This window comes from Coenobita brevimanus, chromosome 40 (assembly GCF_032717465.1).
Source record: "Coenobita brevimanus isolate Jiangsu-jjx chromosome 40, ASM3271746v2, whole genome shotgun sequence".
In the NCBI taxonomy this organism is placed as follows: domain Eukaryota; kingdom Metazoa; phylum Arthropoda; class Malacostraca; order Decapoda; family Coenobitidae; genus Coenobita; species Coenobita brevimanus.
Genome location: NC_136993.1, coordinates 40,146,309 through 40,170,427, shown reverse-complemented (window position 1 = coordinate 40,170,427; position 24,119 = coordinate 40,146,309). Strand labels below are relative to the sequence as shown.

The following is a 24,119-nucleotide window of genomic DNA, read 5'->3' as shown; positions in this document are numbered from 1 at the left end:
TAATGTAACTCCTCCAGATGAGCAAACGCCGATTGAAATAGCTAAGTTTCAGCTAGCCCTGCAGGAGGCTTGTGCTAAGGAAGCTGAGTTTCAGGCATGTATTAAGGAGGCTGAGTCTCAGGCTCGTATTCAGGAGGCACAAATTGAACTTGCTAGGATTCAGGCAGACCATGAGTATCGCATGAAACAATGTGGAACTGGATCATCTAGCTCTGATGATTCTGATGTGGCAAAAAATGTTAAACTTGTCCCTCCTTTTAATGAATCTGATTTAACAAAGTATTTTCAGTTGTTTGAGAGGGTAGCTACAGGTTTTAATTGGCCCAAAAAGTATTGGCCAGTACTCCTTCAGAGTGTTCTCACCAGTAAAGCTCAAGTAACTTATGCATCTTTGCCTCAGGATCAATCTGATAATTATGATGTCGTTAAGAGCTTGATTCTTAAGGCCTATGAGCTTGTTCCTGAAGCCTATAGAGTAAAATTTAGGACAACTTATAAGCAAGATAAGCAATCCCATGTTGAGTATGCAAAAATCAAAGAAGGTCTGTTGGAGCAGTGGTTAAATTCTAAGAATGTAAATTCTGATTTTGATAAATTTAAGCAGATGGTTTTGCTGGAGGACTTCAAAAGGTGTATTAATAAAGATGTAAGCCTATATCTTGATGAGAAAAGAATAGATAATTTGTCTGATGCTGCAGTTTTAGCTGATGAATATGTTCTCACTCACGAGAGATATTCTAAAGAAAAAAGGAAAGCTGAGAGTAAGTACGTTGCCTCTACTCAGAGTACAGGTAACAGGAAAGAGAGTAAAGATGATTTTTCTCAGGAAGTAAATACCAGCTCCACCTCTAGATTTCAGAAAAGTAAATGTACTTATTGTAGTAAGCTTGGTCATACTACGGAGAAATGTTTCAGGAGACAGCGTGATGTGAACAAAAAGGAGTCTCTAAATATTCAGTCAATTGGTCTAGTGTCCACCCTTGAGAGTTCCCAGAATTCTTTAACCGAGTTAACTGAACCTGCTTTGAGGGGTAAATTAAATTCTCATGATGAAGCTCCTCTTTTGAGCAGTAACGTGGGTGACACTCTCAAGAGTTCATTTGCTAATTTCCTGTCTGATGGTTTTGTCAGTCCTCTGGACAGTAATGACAGGAAATCAGTTAAAATATATCGTGATACAGGTGCTTGCCACCAATGATTAGGTGGATGTGCAGTGCGTCCCTGCGTCCAAGGCCTGGAGGGGCTGGGTTTACAATGGAAGAGTTGAGAGGTAGGATGGGACTGGAGTGTATTGGTGTTGTGATGAGGAGAGGTAGATTGAGGTGGTTTGGACATGTGGAGAGGATGGGGGATGAAACTGTAATCTCTGTCCCTCTGTGCAGTGCAGAGTGAATTTAGAGTCTGGTTTTGTTAATGGTTCCGTTATGGTTGGGTTGGTTGAGACACTTCCAGTGTCAGGTGTAACTTTCTTACTTGGAAATGATATTGGTGGAAGTCAAGTGTGTCCAGCTCCTCAGTTGTCTAGTGAACCAGTGACTGCGACCCAGGATTGTGATGTCCCTGATGTTTTCTCTGCATGTGCTGTCACTAGGGCTAAGTCTAAAGTTACTGGTGACTTAGAGGATAATGATGATAATGTTATCCTAGCTGACACTTTTCTTGCTAATTTGGACCACTCGCCAAATGAGGCAGTACCGCGTAGTGTTGATAATTTGTCTCGTCAAGAGTTGGTTGAGTTGCAGGTTGCTGACCCTGAGTTGAAAGGTCTAGCTAACTCTGCTTGCAGTGAGGAAGAGTCAGCTGGTGCTTCTACTTGTTATTATATAAAGTCAGGAGTACTTATGAGGAAGTGGAGACCCCCAACAGCATCAGCCGACTGTGAAAGGGAGGTTGTACATTAAGTTGTCATCCCTCGTGTTTGTAGGCAGGATATCATTAGAGTGGCTCATGATTCCAGTTTGGCAGGACACCTTGGAGTGAGGAAGACTGTGGCACGCATTTTGAAACACTTCTACTGGCCAGGTATCTTCAGAGATGTTTCCTGGTATTACAAGTCTTGTCACACCTGTCAAGTTGTGGGGAAGTGTAATCAGACCGAAAAGGTTGCACCTCTAGTTCCCATTCCTCCTTTTGAGGCGCCATTCACCCGTGTGTTGGTGGATATTGTGAGCCCTCTTCCTAAGACTTCTTCAGGATTTTCTTATGTGTTGACCCTGATTGATATGGCTACTCGTTACCCTGAAGCCATTCCACTTAGAAATATCTCGGCAAAGAACGTGGTTAAGGAAATGCTAGGGTTCTTCACCAAGTTTGGTCTGCCCAAGGAGGTACAGTCAGACCGGGGAAGTAATTTCATGTCAAATGTTTTCAAGCAGTCTCTGAAAGAGTTAGGCATCACCCAGATCACGTCTTCAGCTTACCATCCCCAGACCCAAGGAGCGTTGGAGAGATATCATCAAACACTCAAATCGATGCTCAGGAAATACTGTTTGGAACATCAGAAAGATTGGGATAATGGTCTTCCATTCATTGTATTTGCCGGAAGAGAATCTCCAAATGAATCACTGGGCTTCTCACCGTTTGAACTACTGTTTGGCCATGAAGTAAGAGGACCCCTTAAGCTACTCAAGGAATGCTGGCTGTCAGAGGAAGATGACGTCAACCTGCTGGAGTATGTGATGGAGTTCAAAGAACGGCTGTCCACTGCTTTACAGCTGGCGAGAGAGAATTTAGGAGCTGCTTAGGAGAAGATGAAGACTTGGTATGATAAGAAGTCCAGGTTACGCCACTTTCAGCCAGATTAGGTTTTGATTCTGCTACCAGTGCATGGGCAACCTCTTCAAGCCAAGTTTAGTGGTCCTTATTTCGTGGAAAGAAACTCAGTGATGTTAACTATGTCATCGCCACACCAGATCGTAGAAAGAACAAGCAACTTCGTCACATCAACATGCTAAAGTTATATCACAGGTGGGAAAAAAATAACCCAGTCTGCACTGTACCTGTTCCACCCGAGTCTGCAAGTGAAGTTCTCCCATGCAGTATGAGCCTGAGTGATAGTTTGGGGAAGAATCCTGATATCATGAATGATCTCCAGACTAAGCTTTCTCATCTAGCTCGCGAGGAAAGGCAGGAGTTTTCGGCATTACTGCAAGAGTACCCGCAAGTGTTCCGTGACACTCCAGGAAGAACCACTGTGTTGATGCATTATGTCTATATTGGAGACACAAAGCCAATTAAACTGCCTCCTTACCGTGTGAACCCAGTGAAAGTTCCTCTCATCCAGAAGGAGCTTGGCTACCTGTTGGACCACAAGATGATTGAGCCCTGTCAGAGCGCGTGGAGTTCTCCTGTCACTCTAGTCCCTAAGCCAGGTGGGTCACAGCGGCTTTGCATCGACTACAGACGTGTTAATCAGATAACCAAAACAGACACTTACCCTCTCCCTCACGTGGAAGATTGCATAGACAAGATCGGAAAGGCTAGGTACATAAGTATGTTTGATTTGTTAAAGGGATACTGGCAAGTACCTATGACTGAACGTGCTAAGGAGATCTCATATTTTGTAACACTAGGAAAGACTTTTGCATGTTTTGTAATGCCATATGGTATGAAGAATGCACCAGCCACTTTTCAGAAGCTCATGAATGTTGTAACAGAGGGTTTGGCAGGGTGTGTTGTTTATATTGATGATGTATTAATCTTCAGAAACAACTGGAAAGATCACCTATGCCATGTCAGTAAATTTCTTGAGCGTTTGGTTCAGGCTAATCTTGTAGCTAATTTATCAAAGTGTGAGTTTGGTCAAGCTAAAGTTCAGTACCTTGGGTACGTAATTGGTGATGGACACGTTGCACCACCAGTAATTGGTGATGGACACGTTGCACCACCAGGAGCTAAGATTCAGGTTATAAGTGATCTTCCCAGACCTAAAAGTAGGAAAGAGCTAGAAAGATTTTTGGGAATGGCAGGTTATTACAAGAGATTTGTTCTTAACTTTTCAATTCTTGTATCACCACTTACAGACCTACTGAAAAAGGGAGTTAAATTTGTCTGGACCGATAACTGTGAATCCTCTTTCAGTAAACTTAAAGCTATCCTATTAAGTCAGCCAGTGCTCGCCACTCCAACTTTTGCTAAGCCTTTTAAGATGGCTGTTGACGCAAGTGATACAGGAGCTGGGGCTGTTTTGCTTCAAGAGGATGATCAGGGTATTGAACATCCTGTATCTTATTACAGTAAGAAGTTCACTCCACCTCAAAAGAACTACTCAACTATTGAGAAAGAGCTTTTGGCCTTGATTTTGTGTTTACAGCATTTTTCATTTTATTTGTGTTCTGGTTTTGACCCCATAGTCATTTATACCGATCATAACCCACTGAAATTCCTTAGTAAGTTTAAAGATAAAAATCAGAGATTGACAAGATGGAGTCTACTTCTTCAGGAGTATTCATTAGACATACAACATGTCAAGGGGAAAGAAAATGTTATTGCAGATTCCTTATCTAGACTTTAGACAGATTGTTTTAGAGTAATAAGAAATTTCCTTAATAAATTTCTTTTTCTTTGTGGGGAGGTGTTACATAGCCTATGATTTCATCATCCCTTGTATAATTCTAACTTATGATACAGTTTTGTTCATGACTGCATCATCTTTTGTATGATCTTAGTGTACAGTATGCTGCATGTTTGTTCACGATTCGCCACGTGGCTTCCATAGTGACCAGGCTTGCGTGTTCTACCTCACTCCCCCCTTCTCCCCTTATAGTAGAGTAAGTCGTTCTTTCTGTTGTTCAGAGCAGGACTGTCAACTCTTCCTCCCCTATGCCTTCATTTCCGCGTCCTTCTTACAAGTTGAATTAAGCTCTGCCGGCCCCTATATAATGAGCTCAGTCTCTGCATTAGTTGCCACTTAGATCTACTCCTCATTCTGTTCACATCTCTGTCCTCCCCTGTACAGTATATTATTATTTTTGTGAGTGCTCAGGAAGTCTCCAGCCATCTAGCTGCTGTATAATTTGAGTATAAGTGTTATTACCATTTTTCTTATACTGTATAGACTTAGGTGTTAATTCGTAAGCCTGGTAAAGTTTTCATGATTCATATTGGTTCCATACTGTCAGCCAGTATTAGTAATATTTTGTATCTGTAATAATATTATATCTTGCTTTAACTGAGCATTATCCGGTTTTCTCATTTTATCAGGGCTGACTTAGATAAATTTGCTCTTGCTAAATTCGTGTTAATAGAGGCTATTGCAGTTAACCATATATGTAACCTGTTTTGCCATTACATTATCCTTATGAGTCCTGAATGTTTAGTTGTTAGTTTGAGCATTAAACTTTAACTTGTAATTTTACCTAAGTCTTTTGTTTTGAACCTGGTGGGGAGGGCGGCGGGTGTGTCTGGGTTGGCTGTCGAGGTGTTGAGGGCCTCGGGCGATATGGGGGTGAGTTTAGTCACTGACCTGATAAATAGGATTATTTATGAGTGTGTTGTCCCAGATGATTGGCTGAAGAGTGTAACTGTAAATGTGTATAAAAGGAAGGGTGATGCCCTGGAAAGAGGAAATTATAGAGGTATAAAGCTTTTAGATCAGATAATGAAGGTAATGGAGAGAGTTTTAGAAGGTATAATTAGAGAAAGAGTGAATATTGATGAGATGCAGTTCGGGTTCATGCCAGGTAGGGGGACCACTGATGCCATATTCATTGTTCGACAGCTTCAGGAAGAATATATTGGTAGGAGAAGGGATCTTTATTTTGTTTTTGTTGATTTGGAAAAGGCCTTTGACAGAGTCCCTAGAGAAGTGGTGAAGTGGGCAATGAGAAAGCTTGGCTTGGAGGAGTGGCTGGTTAGGGTGGTTATGGCCATGTATGTAGGTGCTCACACCCAGGTGAGAGTGAATGGAGATTTGAGTGATGAGTTTTCCGTGAATGTTGGTGTGCATCAGGGGTCAGTCTTGAGTCCCATGTTGTTTATCATGGTACTTGAAGCCCTTTCACGTGACTTTAGAAACGGACTCCCGTGGGAGTTGTTGTATGCTGATGAGTTGGTGTTGATTGCAGAGAATGAAAGGGAGGCGGAGGAAAGGTTTAGGAAGTGGAGAGATGGTATGGGGCAAAAGGGTTTAAGGGTAAATGCAGATAAAACAAAAGTGATGATATCGAGGGTTGGTGGCGGTACTGTCAAAAACGAGGGAGAGTGGCCATGTGCAGCTTGTCACAAGGGCGTGGGAAGTAATTCCATCTTGTGTGGTGTGTGTGATAAATGGGTGCATGAGAGATGTAGTGGTATCAGAGGTAGACTGCGAGATAATGCTGATTTTTATGTGTATGGCGTGCCGGGGTGAGCAGGTGGAGATTGTCAGACGTGAAAGGATTGAACTTGCTGGTGAATCTCTTGAGTGTGTGGAAGAGTTTTGTTATTTGGGAGACATGTTGTGTGCTGGAGGTGGGGCTGGAACTAGCTCTGTGGCTAGAGTGAGAAGTGGTTGGAAGAAGTTCAGGGAGCTCTTGCCTCTCCTGACATTGAGAGGGCTCTCCCTACGTGCTAAGGGGTCTTTATATGCAGCATGTGTTAGGAGTGTAATGCTGTATGGCAGTGAGACCTGGGCAGTGAAGGAGGAAGATATTCGCCGGCTCAGACGTACAGAAATGACAATGATTAGGTGGATGTGCAGTGCGTCCCTGCGTCCAAGGCCTGGAGGGGCTGGGTTTACAATGGAAGAGTTGAGAGGTAGGATGGGACTGGAGTGTATTGGTGTTGTGATGAGGAGAGGTAGATTGAGGTGGTTTGGACATGTGGAGAGGATGGGGGATGATAATTGGGTGAGGAAGATGAGAAGTGTTAATACTGGGGGTGGGGTTATGAGGGGTAGACCGAGAAAGACATGGGACGAGGTCTTTAAGTGTGACCTTAGGGTTAAGGGACTGAACAGGGAGGCTGCAATGAATCGTGCAGCGTGGAGAGCCGCCATTAGGTGACCAAGGCCGACACATGCAAGCATGTTGGAGCCTTTAAAAAAACGAAAACGAAAACGAACTTTGCGGGACAGTAGTGATTTTAGTATTCTCATTTGAAGTGTTCATTATCTCTCTCTGTTCCGTAACAATATATATATAAGTCTTGCATTTGAGCTGGACAGAAAAGGGATGAGATTTTGTTGCTAGACGGGTTCTACACACCTATCGTAGTAGTGGAGACAGTGACCACTGAAGTATCGATAGAATAAAGATGAAGATGCAACAGTACAGCAGAAAGACAAAGGTTAAAGGAAGCCAGTGGCAAGAGGAGAGTTATTGAGAAGAAAAGCCTTTGACTCCACCTTGTTGAGAAAAGTTGTATGTGGGGAGCCTCCCCATGCATTAGTGTTTTACTTTGCACAGGGGCGAATAAAACCCGTGTATAAAGTCAACAACTGTGTAGGGGTTAGGAGGGCACGAAGTTGGCTTAGCAGAAATAAACTCTTGAAAGCAGATTTTTACAAGAGCACAAATATGATCTTTCCAAGAGATATCCAGAGAGAATAAAACTCAAGCATTTTTGAAGATGATGTAGGACTGAGCTGGATGTTGTTAAAAGTTAGAGGATAGTCCTGTGGAGGATTATGATGAATTGAAGGATGTATGAACAAAGTATGTGAAGCATTACAAACAACAAGATTACTTTTACCCCAATCAAAGATTTGAACAAAGTCAAACATTATGTGTGCCATAACCCCATCCCTTGTTTATTGAAGCAACTGCCGAAATGGACATTCAGGGAAACGAATGGAAGGGTGCAGGGTGGAGTCATCAGTGTATGAGTGGATAGAGTTATATATACAGCTTAGAAAGTCACTAATGAATGGTAGGAAGAGAGTTGGTGACAGGACAGAGCCCTTACGAACACCATTTTTGATAGCTCTGAGAAAAGAATAGTGGCCGTCAACAACAGTGGCTATAGAACGATCAGAAAGAAACTAGAGATGAACACAGAACGATTAAAACGTTAAAAACTAGTTTGGAAATTAAAAATTTATTCCAGACTTGATCGGAAGCCACTGAGATGTCATGTGCAACGGCAAAGGTTTTGACAAGGTCCCAAAAGGAGGATGACCAGGAGTTCAAAGTTTTGTGAGAATGCCACTAGTGGAGTATCCCTGGCGGAACCCATACTGGCAGTTATGAAAGAAGGTTGTAATAGGAAAAGTGCTTTATTTATTTATTTATTTTTGTTAAGATTAAAAAACTTTTAAAATACAGGATGTCAAAGCAAGTTGGCAATAGTTAGAGGGCTGGGAATGGTCACTCTTCGTTGGGACAGGCTGAATGAGAGCAAACCTCCAGCAAGGAGAAAAGGTACAAGTTGACAGATAAAGGTGAAAAAGTTGGCACTGGCAAGATGTAAGCACAGAAGAATAGTTCTTGAGGACAACAGGAGAGACTCTGTCAAGCCCATATGCCTTATTAGTACTGACGCCAGTGATAGCAGGAAATACACCAACCAAAGAAATATTAATGTCGGCCATGAGGAAGGCAGAGGGGGGTAGTGATGAAGGAACAGCACCAGAATCTTTTAGGGTGGAATTTGAGGAGAATGTGTGAGCGAAGAGTTCTGCTATATCAATAGAAAAATCAGCTACAGAGCCATCATGATGAAAAAGAGGAGAGAAGGAATATGAGTTACAGCTGTTAGAAAGTTTTTGGTAAGGTGCCAGAAGGAGCAGGAAGAATTTGAGTTGCAGACTTCAGAGCAATTCGTAAGAATGAAATGATTTTTAGCAGACCTAAGAAACATAAAAGAAACATAAAAGAGATGTGATGCAAGGGTGGGTTGGCTCCGATACGTTTTGTAGGCCCTCTCCTTGTTATGGACATTATTAAAACCAGCGTGATTAAACTTTTTTTTTTCTTTTTTTGCTTTAGTGACACAATAGGACCATGGAATTATTCCTTTCATGTCCGAGAAAATAACGTATGTAACGCGCAAGGCACACTCAGATGGCTCTCTGCTGTTAGAGCAGTAATAATTTCAGGGAAAATCAAAGAAGTACTGCCTGAGGTCCTTCCAATCAGCAGCTATGTAGTGCCATAGCTGTGGCTTCTTGGGAGGGTCCACAGCCCTTACTGGACCAACAGGACAGGTTCAGGTGATAAGGTTGTAACCGGAGAAGAACAAAGGAGAGAAAGGATTAACAGTGTAAGCACAATGATTTCTTTTAAGAAAGGTCATGTATGTTGGATCTCTCTCCAAGGCAGTCAGGGATACTGGTAGGGTGCTGTACAAGCTGCTCTAGGTCATTAAGGCTTGTTCACCTAGTGGATCAGAGAAAGGAGAGGAGAGCCAAAATGTGGTGGTGAACATTGAAATAATCCAGGATGGAGATTTCATAGAAAGGAAAAATTGATAGGATGTTTTCCACCTTAGAAGAAAAATTGCCGAATAGTTTTTCATAGTCAATAGAGTTAGAGGGTTAGTAAACAGCAGACATATTTTGTCAGAGAATGATAGGATAGCCAAAGACAGAGGGTAGGGAATTCAGTAGATTCAAGTTCAGGAACACGAGAGCAAGCTACAGTATGAAGTTTTATACATGTATATAGCATCCATCTTTGGCTTTGAAATGAGTAATGAGAAACTAGAAGGATACTGAGAAGGGTTTGCTATCAGTCATCTCAGACAGTTGAGGTTCTCTGAGGTGGACAAGGTGAGGTTTAATGGAGGAGAAAACGTGTTCAACAGATAAATTATTAGAGGAAGAGAGCAAACGTTGAAGAAAGGAAGAAATGAGTCAGACATTGGTTCCAGGAATCTCTTTAGGCCGTCAATGGGATGTGGGCGGATGGTGTGGGCTTTTGTGGATCGCCCCCCCCCCCCATTCAAGGGACTCCTAAGCCTAATGTTGAGATGCGATTAAAAACAAATTCTGAATAGGAAGTGTAGTGTGTAATGTGCATGTAGTTTGGTGCTGACAATTAGAGGAACTAGTATTGGAGAGCATGCTGGTCTACTCTCTGTTCCTGAAGAACTAAAAAGGTTCGACAAATAGGGAATGGTCAGTAGCTAGTCCAAGGCCTGATGAAACGGGATCTCCAGCTCTCTCTATCATCAGCATTCCATACACCATTGGAGTACTGCCCTGTTATATGGTGCTACAGTATACTCCCTATATATATATATATATATATATATATATATATATATATATATATATATATAATGTACAGAGATAGGGGGAGGGTAAATTAGTCCAGTCGAAAGTAGGTTCATGAGTAAAGGATACATTGATGGAATAGGCCCATGAAGAAATAGGTTCATGGGGTAAGTAGACCCAAATGGGAACAAGTCTGTATGAGAATAAAGGTGACAGCGAAAAACAGATCCCTGTGACAAATAGTTTTTATTAAAACTTCCACATTCTTTCAGGAAGATTTAATATTCTTCAAAATAGTGATATTTCATAGGTTATTTGGCCTAGAGCCTTCAAACCTGGTCAACTTAAATGGACAACTGTTTGCTTCATTTGGCCATATATGGTGGCAATCCGTCAACCGGATCTACAGATATATCAAGAAGACAGAAAAGTGAGTCAGTCACATTATCTCAAGAACTGCTTAACCCCTACGTGCTGTTTGACGTGTATAGCCGTCATGATTTTGGGCATGAAGCAACGCCGGTTGAAGTGTATAGCTGCAAGCATCTTCCCATAACCATTTAAATTTTAACTTATCCTTATTTTTCAGCGGTACCACCTGGAGATGTGGGGATACTGTCATTTGAAAGAGGAAGAGTTGATAAGTCTTATGTTTTTTTTTATTCTTTCTGTTGCTGTTAAAGTTTGGCAGATATTAGGGTTTGAAAAAAAGAGTATTTTTTCCAGAATCATGGAAATCCTCCATAGGGAGGAGCGTGTGACATCGGACAACCCACAGCGTCTAGGGGTTAAGCTAGGAAGTTGAAATTTTACTAGAATATAACCTTTATGCAGTTGCAGTATGGACAGAAGTATGGTTATATTTGGTTGACTTTCTCTGAGAACACTTGGGGTAAAAATCTGGGACATTTCCATATATTCTGGATGTCACCTAATTTTCCATGAGGGATTAAAGCTAAAGGCACCACATTTGGTGGACTACTAGACTGTGGTGACATAAGGTGACATGCACAACATCAGTTAGCCTACCTTGACCTCAATGACCCTTCATAGCTCGGCTTCTAGAAGGCAATGGCTGTGGGGAGTTACTCTTTATCAATATTCTCCGTGGAAAATTTTACTGAGCTATAATCATTGTTATTATTTTTATTATTATTGTTGTTGTTCCTTGTGGAGAAAATAGATCTATGAGAATATACCTGCTAAGTCTAGTGTGGAAACCTACAGTAGTTACTTGAGGAATTTCATCCATGAAGGAAGAAAAGTTTATGTAGGAAAATATGTTTGTAGAGAAAATGTTTCCATAGATCAGAAACAGATCCATGTAGTAAACAGGTAATGAAGTGAAATCATTCCATGATGAAAATTAGTCCAGAGATAAAATTGGAAAAAGGGATGCATAAGTCCAGGAGGAAGTGTAAGTACTATGTAGAAAATGGGTTAGTGGCAGATAAGAGGTGTGGGTTAGTTGCAGATAATTGAGCCATGGAGGAAAATACGTCCTGAAGAAACCATCCCACGGGGGAAAATAGTTCCTGGGGAAACAGGGTAATGCAGGAAGAGGATCCAATAAACAGGTCCACAAGGGAAATTAGGTTTGTGTTGGTTGACCCCAAGAAAGTATAGCATGAGACAGGCTTGTATGTGAGTGAAAATTGCTTGATAAGCATGGAAAAATGACTTTATATAAATAGAGGTGTTTAAGGTCACTGAATGTGTGTGCATATTTTAAGCAACTGTACAGTCATAAGAAAAACTATCGTTACCCTTCGGAGCTATGCACTATGACACAACGACGAAGTGTTGTGGAATGACGGGACAGGAAAGTTTGTACCTCAAAACTGTCCATGACGGTTATGTGAGACACAGATAGTAGAATTTGTGCTAGAGGTAATAAAAGCTAATTAGATCGATTGGCCTCTGTGCATAGAGGCTATACGTTTTATCATCCGGTACCGAAGTCATTAAATAAAAATATAACCGAATGGTCTGAAGTCGGCAACACACATGCAGACGGGCAATGAGTATGTGCACTCATGCCAGACGTATGATAGTATTTCAGCCGATACAAGCCAACTTAGTAAATTTGAGTGTAATAATGATCTGTATTGCTTTCTACATAGAATAAATGTTGAGTAGAAGGAAAATAATAATACATGTTCAGGCTCATTGCTTTAATATTTTGTATACCCACCCCCTGCTTCGCAAACAGCCTCTAAACGTCTGAAACATCCGCCTGAAGCATTTAACCACCCATCTAAATCAAGCAATTGAACTCGTGCACCCCTGCTAGACTATCATTAAACACACACACACACACACACACACACACACACACACAGTGTTGAACATTAGGAAAATAATAAAGCTCCCGAGTTTCATTATTAATCGCCGGCGGGGCACTCAGGGTAACTCAAACACTTCCTATATATTTCCCCACCAGGTGGCTCATTCTTGCTCATCATTCCAACTCTTGTAATGAGATTGTGATATGGCAACACTAATAGGGGAGGGGTGAAGAGGAAGGACCCGCCCACACAGCCCAGCTAACGTTCGTTTAGCATCGATCAGTCCTAGGGGTAACGATACTTTTTCCTATGACTGTACCTGCAAAAGGTGTAAGCAGGGCGCTCCTTGCATCACATACAGCGGCAAAGAAAATAATCAGCAGCAGACCATGTTCCATCATCCTTAGGGCCAACATCTGTGAGGACAATATGCTGTTTAGCAATGAAGAATGTTCATCTGTATATCATACAGTATTCCTTTCCTCATCAGTAACACAAAGCTCTGGAGCTAGGATACTAAGTACCGGCATTTAAGGCAAGGGTGAAAAGCCCCAATGGGCTTGAGTGACATCAATTTAACAATGATCCAAAAATAACCCTCAGATGGACACCTTTATGGTTCCAATCCAGTTAAAGCAACTGAACCCAATAGACCACAAAGCATCGATTTGGTTTTATGGTTACCACCCATCCTGGTAAATGTTTTTCTGGATTACAAGAAACCATTTGACGTGTCACTCAGGGTAGGATCGCCAGAAATATGCATTACATGAAGCAAATGGATTGTGGCTGCCCCCGTCTACCATAGACAGATATTGCCAGATTCGTATATTACCTTCAGTGCTACTAATATTACCATCTCCAAAAGTATTGAAATTCTTGGTGTCTCACTTAACAGTGCCCTCAGCTGGACCTCTCATGTCAGATCACTTGCTAAAACCGCCTCAAAGAAACTTGGATTATTGTACAGAGTCCGTAACTTCTTTGCCGATGAGCAGTTAGCTACAATTTATAAAAGTCATGTGCGCTCTCAGCTTGAATATTGCTCACCCTTGTGGAATGGTTGTGGAGAGGTTGCATTAAGACAACTAGACAAAATTCAGAATAAAGCTGTTAGAATCATTAACAACCCTGCCATTACATATAAACTACCTCCCCTGCAAGTAAGAAGGAATGTTGCCTCCCTTGCATTATTTTAGATATTTTTTTGGCAAATGCTCAGACGAAGTTGCGTCCATGGTGCCACCTCTCCATGCCTTCCCTTGTGCTACACGGGCATCTGGTAGCGCTCATGACTGGAATGTCACTCAACCATATTGCAGAACTTCTGCCTATCAGAATTCTTTCATTCACTGAACTTCGTCTCTCTGGAACTCGCTTCCCCAGAGTTGTTTTCCTCCAAATTTCAACCCACAACTGTTCAAGTCTAACTGTTACAGATATTTTATGAATAGAGGACACCAGTAATCTGGTGTATGGATTTTTTTTTTTCCCCATTTGTTTTTCCTTCCTCCGTTCTGTTATATAAAAAAAATATATATATATAGTTTATATAATCAAATAATATATCAAATTAGAAATGTAATAAGAAACACGTCAAGAGGCATCCAAACATTTATTTATGAACGTACTACTACTGTATCTGTAGTAATGGTTCATATCCATGTAATGCACTTCTGTAATATAGCAATTGCCTCTAAACCTAACTGCTGACACTGATATAAAGGCTGGTATTGAAGCTGAAGGCAAAAAGCCTGTTTATGTCAAAGGGGATGTTCAGATTTAGTTAGCAGCATGGTTAGATCCTTTCACTCCTGCTGGAAGCAGCAGGGCACTATATCCTCGAATTCGTGGAAGTTAGTCCCGCCAAGACATCGACAGAACCAGCAAACGAGTGTACAATCTCCTCCATAATCAGGGTCGCCCTTTTCTGCTCAGAAACAGAGGAAAGTAAGCTCAGCCTCACTGGTACTGTCTAGTGGAGGAGGTTCATAATGCACATAGCATGGCCTACACGATATTTGGTGGAAAGCAGAAAGTTAGAACACACCATAATAATGTCATGCTTAAAGAGTCAATGATGAATTGAGCTTCACTGTTAGGGGGTTGGCAAGGCACGCCCTTCCAAATGGCAGTGGGTTTGGGCACACCCCATACAACACTCTGGTGTTAAGAGCAGATTTCTTCCATTCAAGACTGAGCCTGCTAACTGCGTTTAGGAGAACTTTGGATGCAGGAGGGGGAAACAGATACATGAGTGTCTGCTTCATGCAGTTCTCCTCTAATGCATCCGGTCTCAGTTATCTTAGATAGGTAGAGGAGTAACTGCATAGGTTCTTTGGTGACAAAAAGGTCCACCAGTGTGTGGCCAGATCTGAGAACCAGTGTGTTAATTACTGTAAACCCCTCCAGAGAGCCTCTTTGACTAAGGCAAACTTGAACCTCCAGAAGAGCATATGCCCTATGGTTCTTCTCCACAGAAAGTACTGAGCTGACAGGTACTTTTGGCGATGGTGAGTGAACTGCCATTGTTCTTCTTTCTGTGTCAGGAAGGACTCTGACCTTGACATGTCGTACTATTTGATGCAATGTACGACTGCTTGGTTATCCATTTGTACTAGTCTACCCTTAGCATCCTGACAATTATGTGCCTGACACGCTCTGTCTTGGTCCAGATCTCCTGCTGCTGGTCCCTCTCTCTTGACTGCATGTTCCAGCTCATGTCTGAGGCATTGGTTACGATCGTGAGTTAAGGGAGTCTGGCACCATTAATCATCAAAACAGTCTCCTGATGCCTCCAGGAACTGGATGGAGAGTCGAGTGCAGCTTCCTTTCTGCTGGGATCACGTTTACCTCCCGTGGTAGGTGGCAGTGGCACAATGTGCCAATGGAAAACATGTTCACTGCTAAGTTCATACCCACAACAGAGACTCCCAGTGTCTTTGTGACTTCAGGTTGGCAAGAATTGCCCTGAACAAATTTCCTCATAGGCAGCATGCAGAGTCTGGGGAAAGGCGCACTCCGACTCGTTTGTAGTCCTACTCCAGGCCTATCCAGATTATTTGCTACAAAGGGGCCAAGGAAAATTTTTCCACATTGATTTAGAAGCTGAGCTCCACAGCTGTATAGATTACCTAACTTATATTTCGGGACACTCCTTGCTGGCTGCTGCAAGGAGCCAGTCATTGACATATCTTAATACGTTGATTCCCTCTGATATCAAGCAACACACCAGCACCTTTGTTAGTGTAATGAAGACACGACAAGCTAGGCAAAGACCGACATGTCAGCATCTTGACTGGTAAGTAACTTCATATGCTCAAATTGTATTGAATTTCTTGTAACACTGGTGGATGAAAATGTGTCAGTAGATGCCATGGAAGTATAATGTTGTGAGCTATTCTCCCTGATAGACACAAAGTCGAACGAGTCGTCATCAACATCCTGAACTGTCTGAGATGGAGGAGGTCGACTACCAGTGTGTCTTGTGATGAATCCTGCTTGGGAACAGTCAGGGCGTGAGGGACGACCACTGGTCCTCTAATGAGCTCCATTATACCTTCTTCCAGCATGTATTTCACATGGGGTCTTACCTTGTGGATTGGCCTCAAGGGGGAGGAAGGTATCTTGAGAGAAGGAAGCTGATGGCTGGGCAAATCACTTATTGACCATGTGTATTGCCCATCATGATTGTGTCCAGGCATGTGTGTGTGGTCTGAAAGGTATCTGAGAGAGAGCTGGCCTGAACTAGGTGAGTTAGAGCCCTGTGGATCAGTGCTTGTCATATGATTCTCCTTTGCTAGTGTTAAATTTTGAGGTGTGGGGGCCTTGGTCCCACTGGATGTGTTGCTTGGTACACATGGGATGCTTGTAGTGATGAGTAGAAGGCGACCTCCATCGTTTGAGGGAGGTTAGAGAACAGGGCATGGGATGTACTATACAAGGGAAATGAGCATATGCCTCGTCCACATATGCATCCAGGGCCAGGTGAGGAGGAAAGGAAGCCTCCTGGATGATTGCTTCCCTGAACACTCGCTTAGTCGTGGTGAACACCATATTTCTTGCAATGATGACCTCTTGACTTCCTGCGCTGGAGATTGTTTGCAAGTCGTTTGAGCTATTGTTGAAACTGAGCCGCCAATGCCATTACAGAACATGAAAAGTTAGGTTGCTGACGAGAGCTAAATCCAGAGAGACGGGCAATGGTGACATTTTTGCTGCTTTTCATTGACACTAGGAATTGAATTGGCATGACCCTGTGAGGAACCATGTGAAAGAGTCAGGCCACTCCTCCAGACGTGACAAGAAGTAGCCTAGCAACATAGAGGAGGTGAAAACACTGTTCCTATCGAAGTGTCGTGGTAGGCGACATCCCACTTGGCCCAGGAGGAGGGTGTCACCACCGATGCTCTGAGAGTGTTGTCCTCCGAACCCATTAGTTGTACTATGCTGTCTTCTTCAGAGGATGATTGGGCAATCACTGCACCATTCTAGGTGTCTGTGATGGCTGTGGCGTTGATCATAAATAGTCCTGCACTAGCTTGCACCTTCTTGAACCCGATAGGGGGTAATTGAACTTCCGTGTTTTCCTGCACCATTAAGGCCCAGTGAAGATCGATGTTCTGGCATTCTAGTAACGATTTGTCGAACTGCTCCATGAAGGTTCTGATGAATGAGACCTGCACAAGTACTCATAACATCAAACCCATCAAAACTGATTTCCAGTTAACCCCTGCCCTGCGGTCATGTTTTTGCGCTCCTTGCGTGTCCCGAGAAGATATTCGCACTCCGACTGACTTTTTAAAAATATTTGCCAAAAATCAGTTATTAGTCTTAGAATATTATAATTATACGTGCATATGGCACATACCTCCATCTTTCTCCTGAGATGTTTGTTGAGCCTTCGTCGAGTACCGTAGGACTTGTGGAGACTTCTGAAGTTGGGTAACGAATTATCTACTTTACACTTCCCGACACCCCGTAATATGATTACCACTCCTGATATTATCACAGAAACACTATTCTATGATTTTCAAGTAGTTTGGAATCCATATACCAAAAAAGAAAAACACTGTGAAAGCAATGAAAATTACAAGCGTGTACGAGCTTCCCACTTGCGCTCGTTCCCCGCTGGTATTCTGTCATTTTTTATTCATAAACACACTCACACTTTATATTCCTATTACTTTATTACACTTACATATATATATATATATATATATATATATATATATATATATATATAATATATATATATATATATATATATATATATACAGTATTTATCCACAGTAATAGTAGTATATTTTCATTCTCGTTCAGTAAACTAGCGTAGAGAGGAAAGCTTTGACTGTCATTACTCCAAGTATTTGTACTCATATTCTTATATTAATAATTATTTACATTTCTATTTTATTTACACTATGTTGTACACTGTCACTTCCAGAAAATAAGGGCTCCTTTCCCTTGGAGCCAGGATGAACTTGGGACACTGAAGCACTCGTAGTTTATCACCATTTCCTCCACTGGCTCATCACATGATTCACCAGAAAGATTGTAGTCACTGTCGATCATAATCATGGATAAATTAGCCAGTTCACGCTCCACAGCAGAGTCATTTAATCCTTTACCCCTTCCCACATCAGGTTTAGTAGGGGTAGAGGTCACAGGGCCCTCTAGAAGTGGCGGAAATGAAGGGGCGCGAGTGCTACATGCTTTCATCTCAAGAAACAACACTGAACTAAATGACGAGGCGGATATGGGGCTGCCAAGGGTTGACAACGTCAGTGAGGTGACAGCAGCTAATTTATATGCTGTGAAATGATTGGCAGGAAATTAGGTAGTTCCAGGTGAAAGTAAATATCACTTAGACTTCTCCCTTCCTATCTTATATTTTTACTACGAGAATAGATTATACAGCATATTTCAAGGGGAAATTACCAGGGAAAATTAGCGAACAAGTGCACGTAGGGAGTTGCCAGGTGATAATTAGCCAACTCCAGGTGTATGGCACTATCAGTTACCTTTTTTTTTTGGGGGGGTATATATTATTTTGTATGAGAATAGGGCATAGGGCTTATTTCAATGGATGAAATCAGTGGAAAATTCCGGGGAAGATTTGCTTACAGCAGCCCGGCCGGGCAGGCGAGAGGAGAGGGTAATGGAGGGGAGATAGGGAGGGGAGTCAAGAACGGGGATAAATAGCTAAATTGTCAACAATGGATGGGAGTACAGATGACATTAGCAGTGCTGACTATTGTTGGACGCTGGCAGTACTGATAGATGATACAAGCCACCACTTGAAAGTCCGGGAGAATTCAAAATAACACAGACTCGCAAAAGTGACGCCCTGCTATTAACCCTTTCAGGTCTCAAATAGGTCCCAAGGTCATGTTTGATAGATGCATTTTTTTTTTTTTTAAGTAAAGGTTTGCAAATAAAGAAAAAAGTATCATATTCATGCACAGGGAAGTAATACACATCTGTATATAAAACATTAGAGCTCTACTCACTATACAAGTGCTGCAAAAATGATGGGAAGTTGCGTAGCAAGTGGTGTGTGGTAGAGTGTGAGTATTGCCATCTCGGTGGGTAGGTAATTTCTTGGTGCATAGGTAACATGATTGCATTGTTTGTTTCCATGTTTTTCCATTAAAAAAAAAAAAAAAGTGCACTGATATAGTACATTATATCTCACGTGATTTGTGAATAATTCTTGAGATGTTTTCTTTACATAAAACAAACTAAAACATTTACAAGATCCATATAAAACTATCGCTTACTAGTTACTACTGACTAATTTATTTTACTTTTGCTCTTACTTTGCTTAGTACTGTCCAAGGCTGTGGGGCTGAGGACATGTGGGTAAGCGTACGAGCTTGCCTTTTATGTGTACATATGTTTAGCTTATTGTTGCTAACTACAGTATACCGTCCTGTGTACTTACAGGCAGCAGTAGAGACAGTGATCAAATATTTATTATTTCTCAAAATTGATGGTGTTGTAAGTATAGCCAGGAAATGTGAGAAACTCATGAAATGTCAATCAGAAAAAAGTATGGAGACACTAACAATCATTTGTCATTGAAAAAGGCAACACTTGCTGCACATGTATGTCCGCCTGGTAACAAATAAATGCATGGTACATGTATAAAAGGCTACAGAAACAACCTTAGAAACCTAAAATCATTAATCTGTAATTATTTTCCCTCAATCAGACACTCTAACACCCAGGAAATGAATAGATATTGAGACATAAAACGCGGAAATCTCTTGCTTGCCTGTGACGCGGCACAATGTGCGTAGGCGGGAGGCAGGGGGTGGGGGATTGGAGGGAGAGTGGAGGGTGGGAGGTAGAGGGGTGGGGGATCGGTGGGAGGTAGGAGGGTGGAGGAAGCAGGGGGTGGGGGATTGGAGGGAAATTGGAAGGTGGACGGGTGGGAGGTAGAGAGATGGGGAATCGGTGGGAGGTAGGGGGCTGGAGGAAGGGGGATATGAAAGGGAGGAGGGAGGTGAGAGCTATGTATCCTCCAAAGCAGTAAAAATATATTGCAAACAACATCCTTTTGCTAAATGAACTGTCTGATACCAAAATAGTAAAACATATTGCCAGATCAACAGTATAATAAAACCAGTACGTTCAGCCCAACCCCCCACCATGATTAGCTCTTCCCAGACGTTTAAACTAAAATTTTGTGATCTGCATATGCCTGGTGGAAGCAGAGGGGTCTGGGGAGCAGCTCGTATCCTCATTTCATTCACTAGCCTCATGCAACAGTTTTCATTCGTGCCTAAATATGCTGCCACGGGAGTGGCTAGGAGACCCCTACCGAGAAAGCCACTATAGTGGCCAGGAGACCTGAAACGGTTAATGGGTTAAGAATCAATTGGCCCTTGCTGGGTCTGGCTACTCCGTCCTGCTCGTTCTCTTTCTCCTGTGAATGTAAGGGTGTGTAGTTGTTTAAATGGGGTTGGGGACTGCTCCTCTACAGGGATGAATAACCCTGTCTATACTCGCGGTCAAGTGACAAACGAGAATCAAGGGATGAGGAGTGGGATGACAATAAAAAAAGACAATACTAGCATCTAGTATTCTGGCCTGCTGTAGTTTTAGTTGACTCCATCAGTGAATCTAAGGAAAGTGGAGGAATGGAGTCATGGGAGTAGGATGATGTGAGCCAGTGAGCTGAGAGAGACTGTGAATGGTGGTGGTGCTTGATCTCTCCAGTTGCCTTGTGCTCCGGGAATGGCTGGTGGTGGTGAGTGAGATCTCTGCTATGGTCCAATATAGTGGGCAGGTGGGAGGTGTTGTTTGCTTCTCCCTCCTGATCCTCTGGATGGCTGGGGATGCCATGTTATGAATTTTCTGGTCAATATCCCAGGAGCTCAGGGGATGTAACGGTTGATGTTGTGCCCCCCCCCATGGCCACTATCTTGCCATCCACTTGTGTCTCATAGACCGAGCAGAAGTGTTATAGAAGAGAGCGGTGTTACTGGACAACCAAGTTTCACTTCCACATCACTGTCCTCCCACATCAGACTGCATCTCTCATGATGTGGTGCTGACTTTTGGGCCCTCTTCCATTGCGCTACCAGCTTGGTGTATTCCAGGAGACTATCCAGGTTGGGAACAGCAGACAAGGCATCACGCCACAGACACTGCGTACCACAACGCTGGACAATGAATATATCATCCTTTGTACATGGTGTGTGAGACTTACAAAGCATAGGGCAAATCCCCACCTAGTCTCCCAGAGAATCCTCTGAAGGAGCAGGCCGACCCTGGATGGGGAACGTCAGTCTGGGAAGGAGGGATTCAAGGATACATGGGAATTAGAAACAGAAGGCTGCTACCTCCTCCCCTCTACACGTGGTACTAGGGGAAGTTCAACACAAGTGAACCTCATTAGTCATCTGCCCCAAGGGGTGAAACAAATCCCCAGGAACAAATAGGAGGTAAGGGAAGGTCAGGTAGAGTGGGAAAGAGGATTAAGCAGGATAATTCTCAATAGGGAAGATACACAGGTGGCCGTCCCCCCTCCTAAAGAAAGGTGGGGGGGGGGGTCGGCAACCTCGTTGTCGAGAACATATCACAAATGAACCTTGAAATATCCATGGAAAGAATCATGGCAGGAACCCAGGTCTTGAGTCCCAGGTGAACATAACCTAGGAGAAATAAGCTGGGAAGGAAGTAGCCTGCCAGGCATATGCATGTTGCATGCTACACACCATGTGGAGTAGTCACAACTTTACCTAAATATACAGACAGCTTATAATGTAAAACCATATCCTGTGCCTGAGGGTAACGTGGTGACAGTAATGCACTGAACTTGCACAGACTATGCATTGTGTTCCACGTGGGGCAGAAGGCCCAAAATTAATGACCATGGAACTAATGTTAAATTTTTTGTCAGTAGAAAACAATGACTGGAACCTCGGGCAAACAAAGGAGGGCATCGCATGACAGAAACAGCCCATCGTGCCTGTAGCGCTCCCACTTCTGGGAATTTTGCCCCCAGATTGGAACTTTTTAGTGCATCTAGGGATAAATCTGGGAAAATGAGCTTTCTGGGGATTTTCTGGGGAATTCTGGTCATGCTTAGTGACAATTCAGGGATTTATGCCTAAAATGATGAATTCATTTCCACTGAGGGGCAGCACATATATGGGAGAGAGGCGATCGCCCAAGAGTTTAGTGGTCAGCTGTTTTGTGAACTATATTTTGTATCGAGAATTTTCATTGGTTAATGAAGTCAAACATTTTGACTTCTCAGCCAATCACAGTCCATCTCTGTTTTCGGCTCGGCCTCAGTGCCGGTTTGTTTACATTGATCCTCCACATGTTGGACTCCGTCATACGCTGAGTAAGTGCATGATTTATTATTGATATTATTTTGAGTTATCATCAAATATAGCTTCTTATCAGTCCTGCATAAAAGTGAATAGAGCTGGTATGTTAAATGTAATTGTAACAGGATGTCATGTGGTAATAGGATATCATGAAATAAACCCACGTTAAAATGAAAGGTGTATTGTACAGCCATACACCATTTCTACCCGGCTTGGGGTCCCTCTCCAGGTAGGCTAGTGACAAACTAAGTACAAAAACAGCGTATATATAATATAAATGGGTAGATGGGGGGAGTGGAGAGTAAGGGAGGAGTGGTGGCGGCCGTTAGCAGTTGCTTCGAAAGCACACAGTGGATATTATATCTGTATTATTATGTATCTGATGATAGAATGAGCTGAAACGAAAATTACATTCGTTTCCGTTGTTGTTGTTTTTTTTCGTGAGGTTGGTGCATACAAAAACAAATTATTGGAATGCCGGGGTAATATATCATGTTGATAGCCCATTCTTCTATCAAAGAAAATGGATTTAGCATCCCATTTAAATATGTAGTTTTAATCTGGGGACTTTTTGTCCAATCTAGGGATTTTTCAGCCCAAGTCTAGGGAATTACTGATCTCTTATGAGAGCCCTGACTGTGCTCAGTGGTGCATGCAACACACTACATACTATACTACACCAATAATGGCCTGGGTAAACAGCATGACAGAAGAATTCTGCCCTTTTAGAACAGAGTGAAAAAGTTGCACACCACATGTTTAGACAACATACTAAAATTATATTCCACTGAGCTTATGAAGAGTAAAACTCTAAAATCTGGGCCGAGAGGAAAAACATAGGTTGGAGGAAATAGCTCATCATGCCTGCACAGATAGGCAACTGTGTGGCCACTGGAGCTAAAGACAAGGAAGCCAAGAAGCTCTTCATCATCATCATCATCTTTATCATCATCATCATCCGGACCTCTATTCCTAGGGTGAGCATCGTGCAACAGAGAAAGGAAGCCTGTCTTGCTTGATGAAATCTGTACTCCATGAGGAGCCAGCAACAGTTATAAAACCCATTTTTTCAGATCTCGTAGAGAAAGACTACGGTCTAAGCCCTGACAACCTAGCATGGGGGAAGCAAACCACTGCAGTCATACAAACTGTCAAAATGCACACCATGTGGGGCTACAACCAGACTCTAACACACTAAAACTTGGAAAGGCAAACAACAAAAATGAAACAAGGGCACTGGCTGCAAGATGCAGGCTCGCCATTCAACCAGGAGACTAGCGGCACTGAATTGAGGAGATGCTCGTGCACAGCTCATAGAGGTCGGACGCTGACCCCAGGTGTTTCTCGTGCATAATGAGAGAGAATGAACTGCCTTGCCAACAATTCAGTAATCAAAAAAAGGACAGAGAGGTGGTAATGGGGTAAGGATATGGGGTGACTGTACTTGCTTTTGCCGGCTTTGCAGATGTTTTGGCAGGATTTATGTCTATGAATTTGAGGGTGTACCGGTATATCTTTGCTGCATCCAGTAGAAGCGAAAGCAACTAGTCCAACAGCAAACTAAAAGGAGACTCGCCCACTTTATCATTAATATTATTTTAGGAAAAGAACATGGAGAAAGACGCATTCAGACATTGGCACTGAGGATCAACAGTCCGTTAGATAAGTATCTTGCAATTTGCTTTTTTTCTCCAGAAATGAAGATGGTGGACTACAGGAGTACGACACCTTCAGTCTACAGTACATTGGACTTACATAAAAGTGAGCCTCAGACAACAAAAAACAACATTAGGCCTTTCCCTGCTTGAAACAATAAGCTAAATTGTGTTTACTTGCAACTAGCAATGT

At 42.5% G+C, this 24,119-nt stretch overlaps 1 protein-coding gene across 1 annotated transcript in view; it reads right to left on the bottom strand.

Annotated features, from left to right (window-relative positions):
• Nucleotides 1–15,145, bottom strand: part of LOC145397056 (uncharacterized) — a 20,995-nt gene extending 5,850 nt beyond the window's left edge. Inside the window, exon 1 of the mRNA XM_080270269.1 lies at nucleotides 15,050–15,145. Within this exon, the coding sequence (XP_080126395.1) occupies nucleotides 15,050–15,145 (96 nt within the window). The remainder of the gene's footprint in view (nucleotides 1–15,049) is intronic.
• Nucleotides 15,146–24,119: the final 8,974 nt, after the last annotated feature.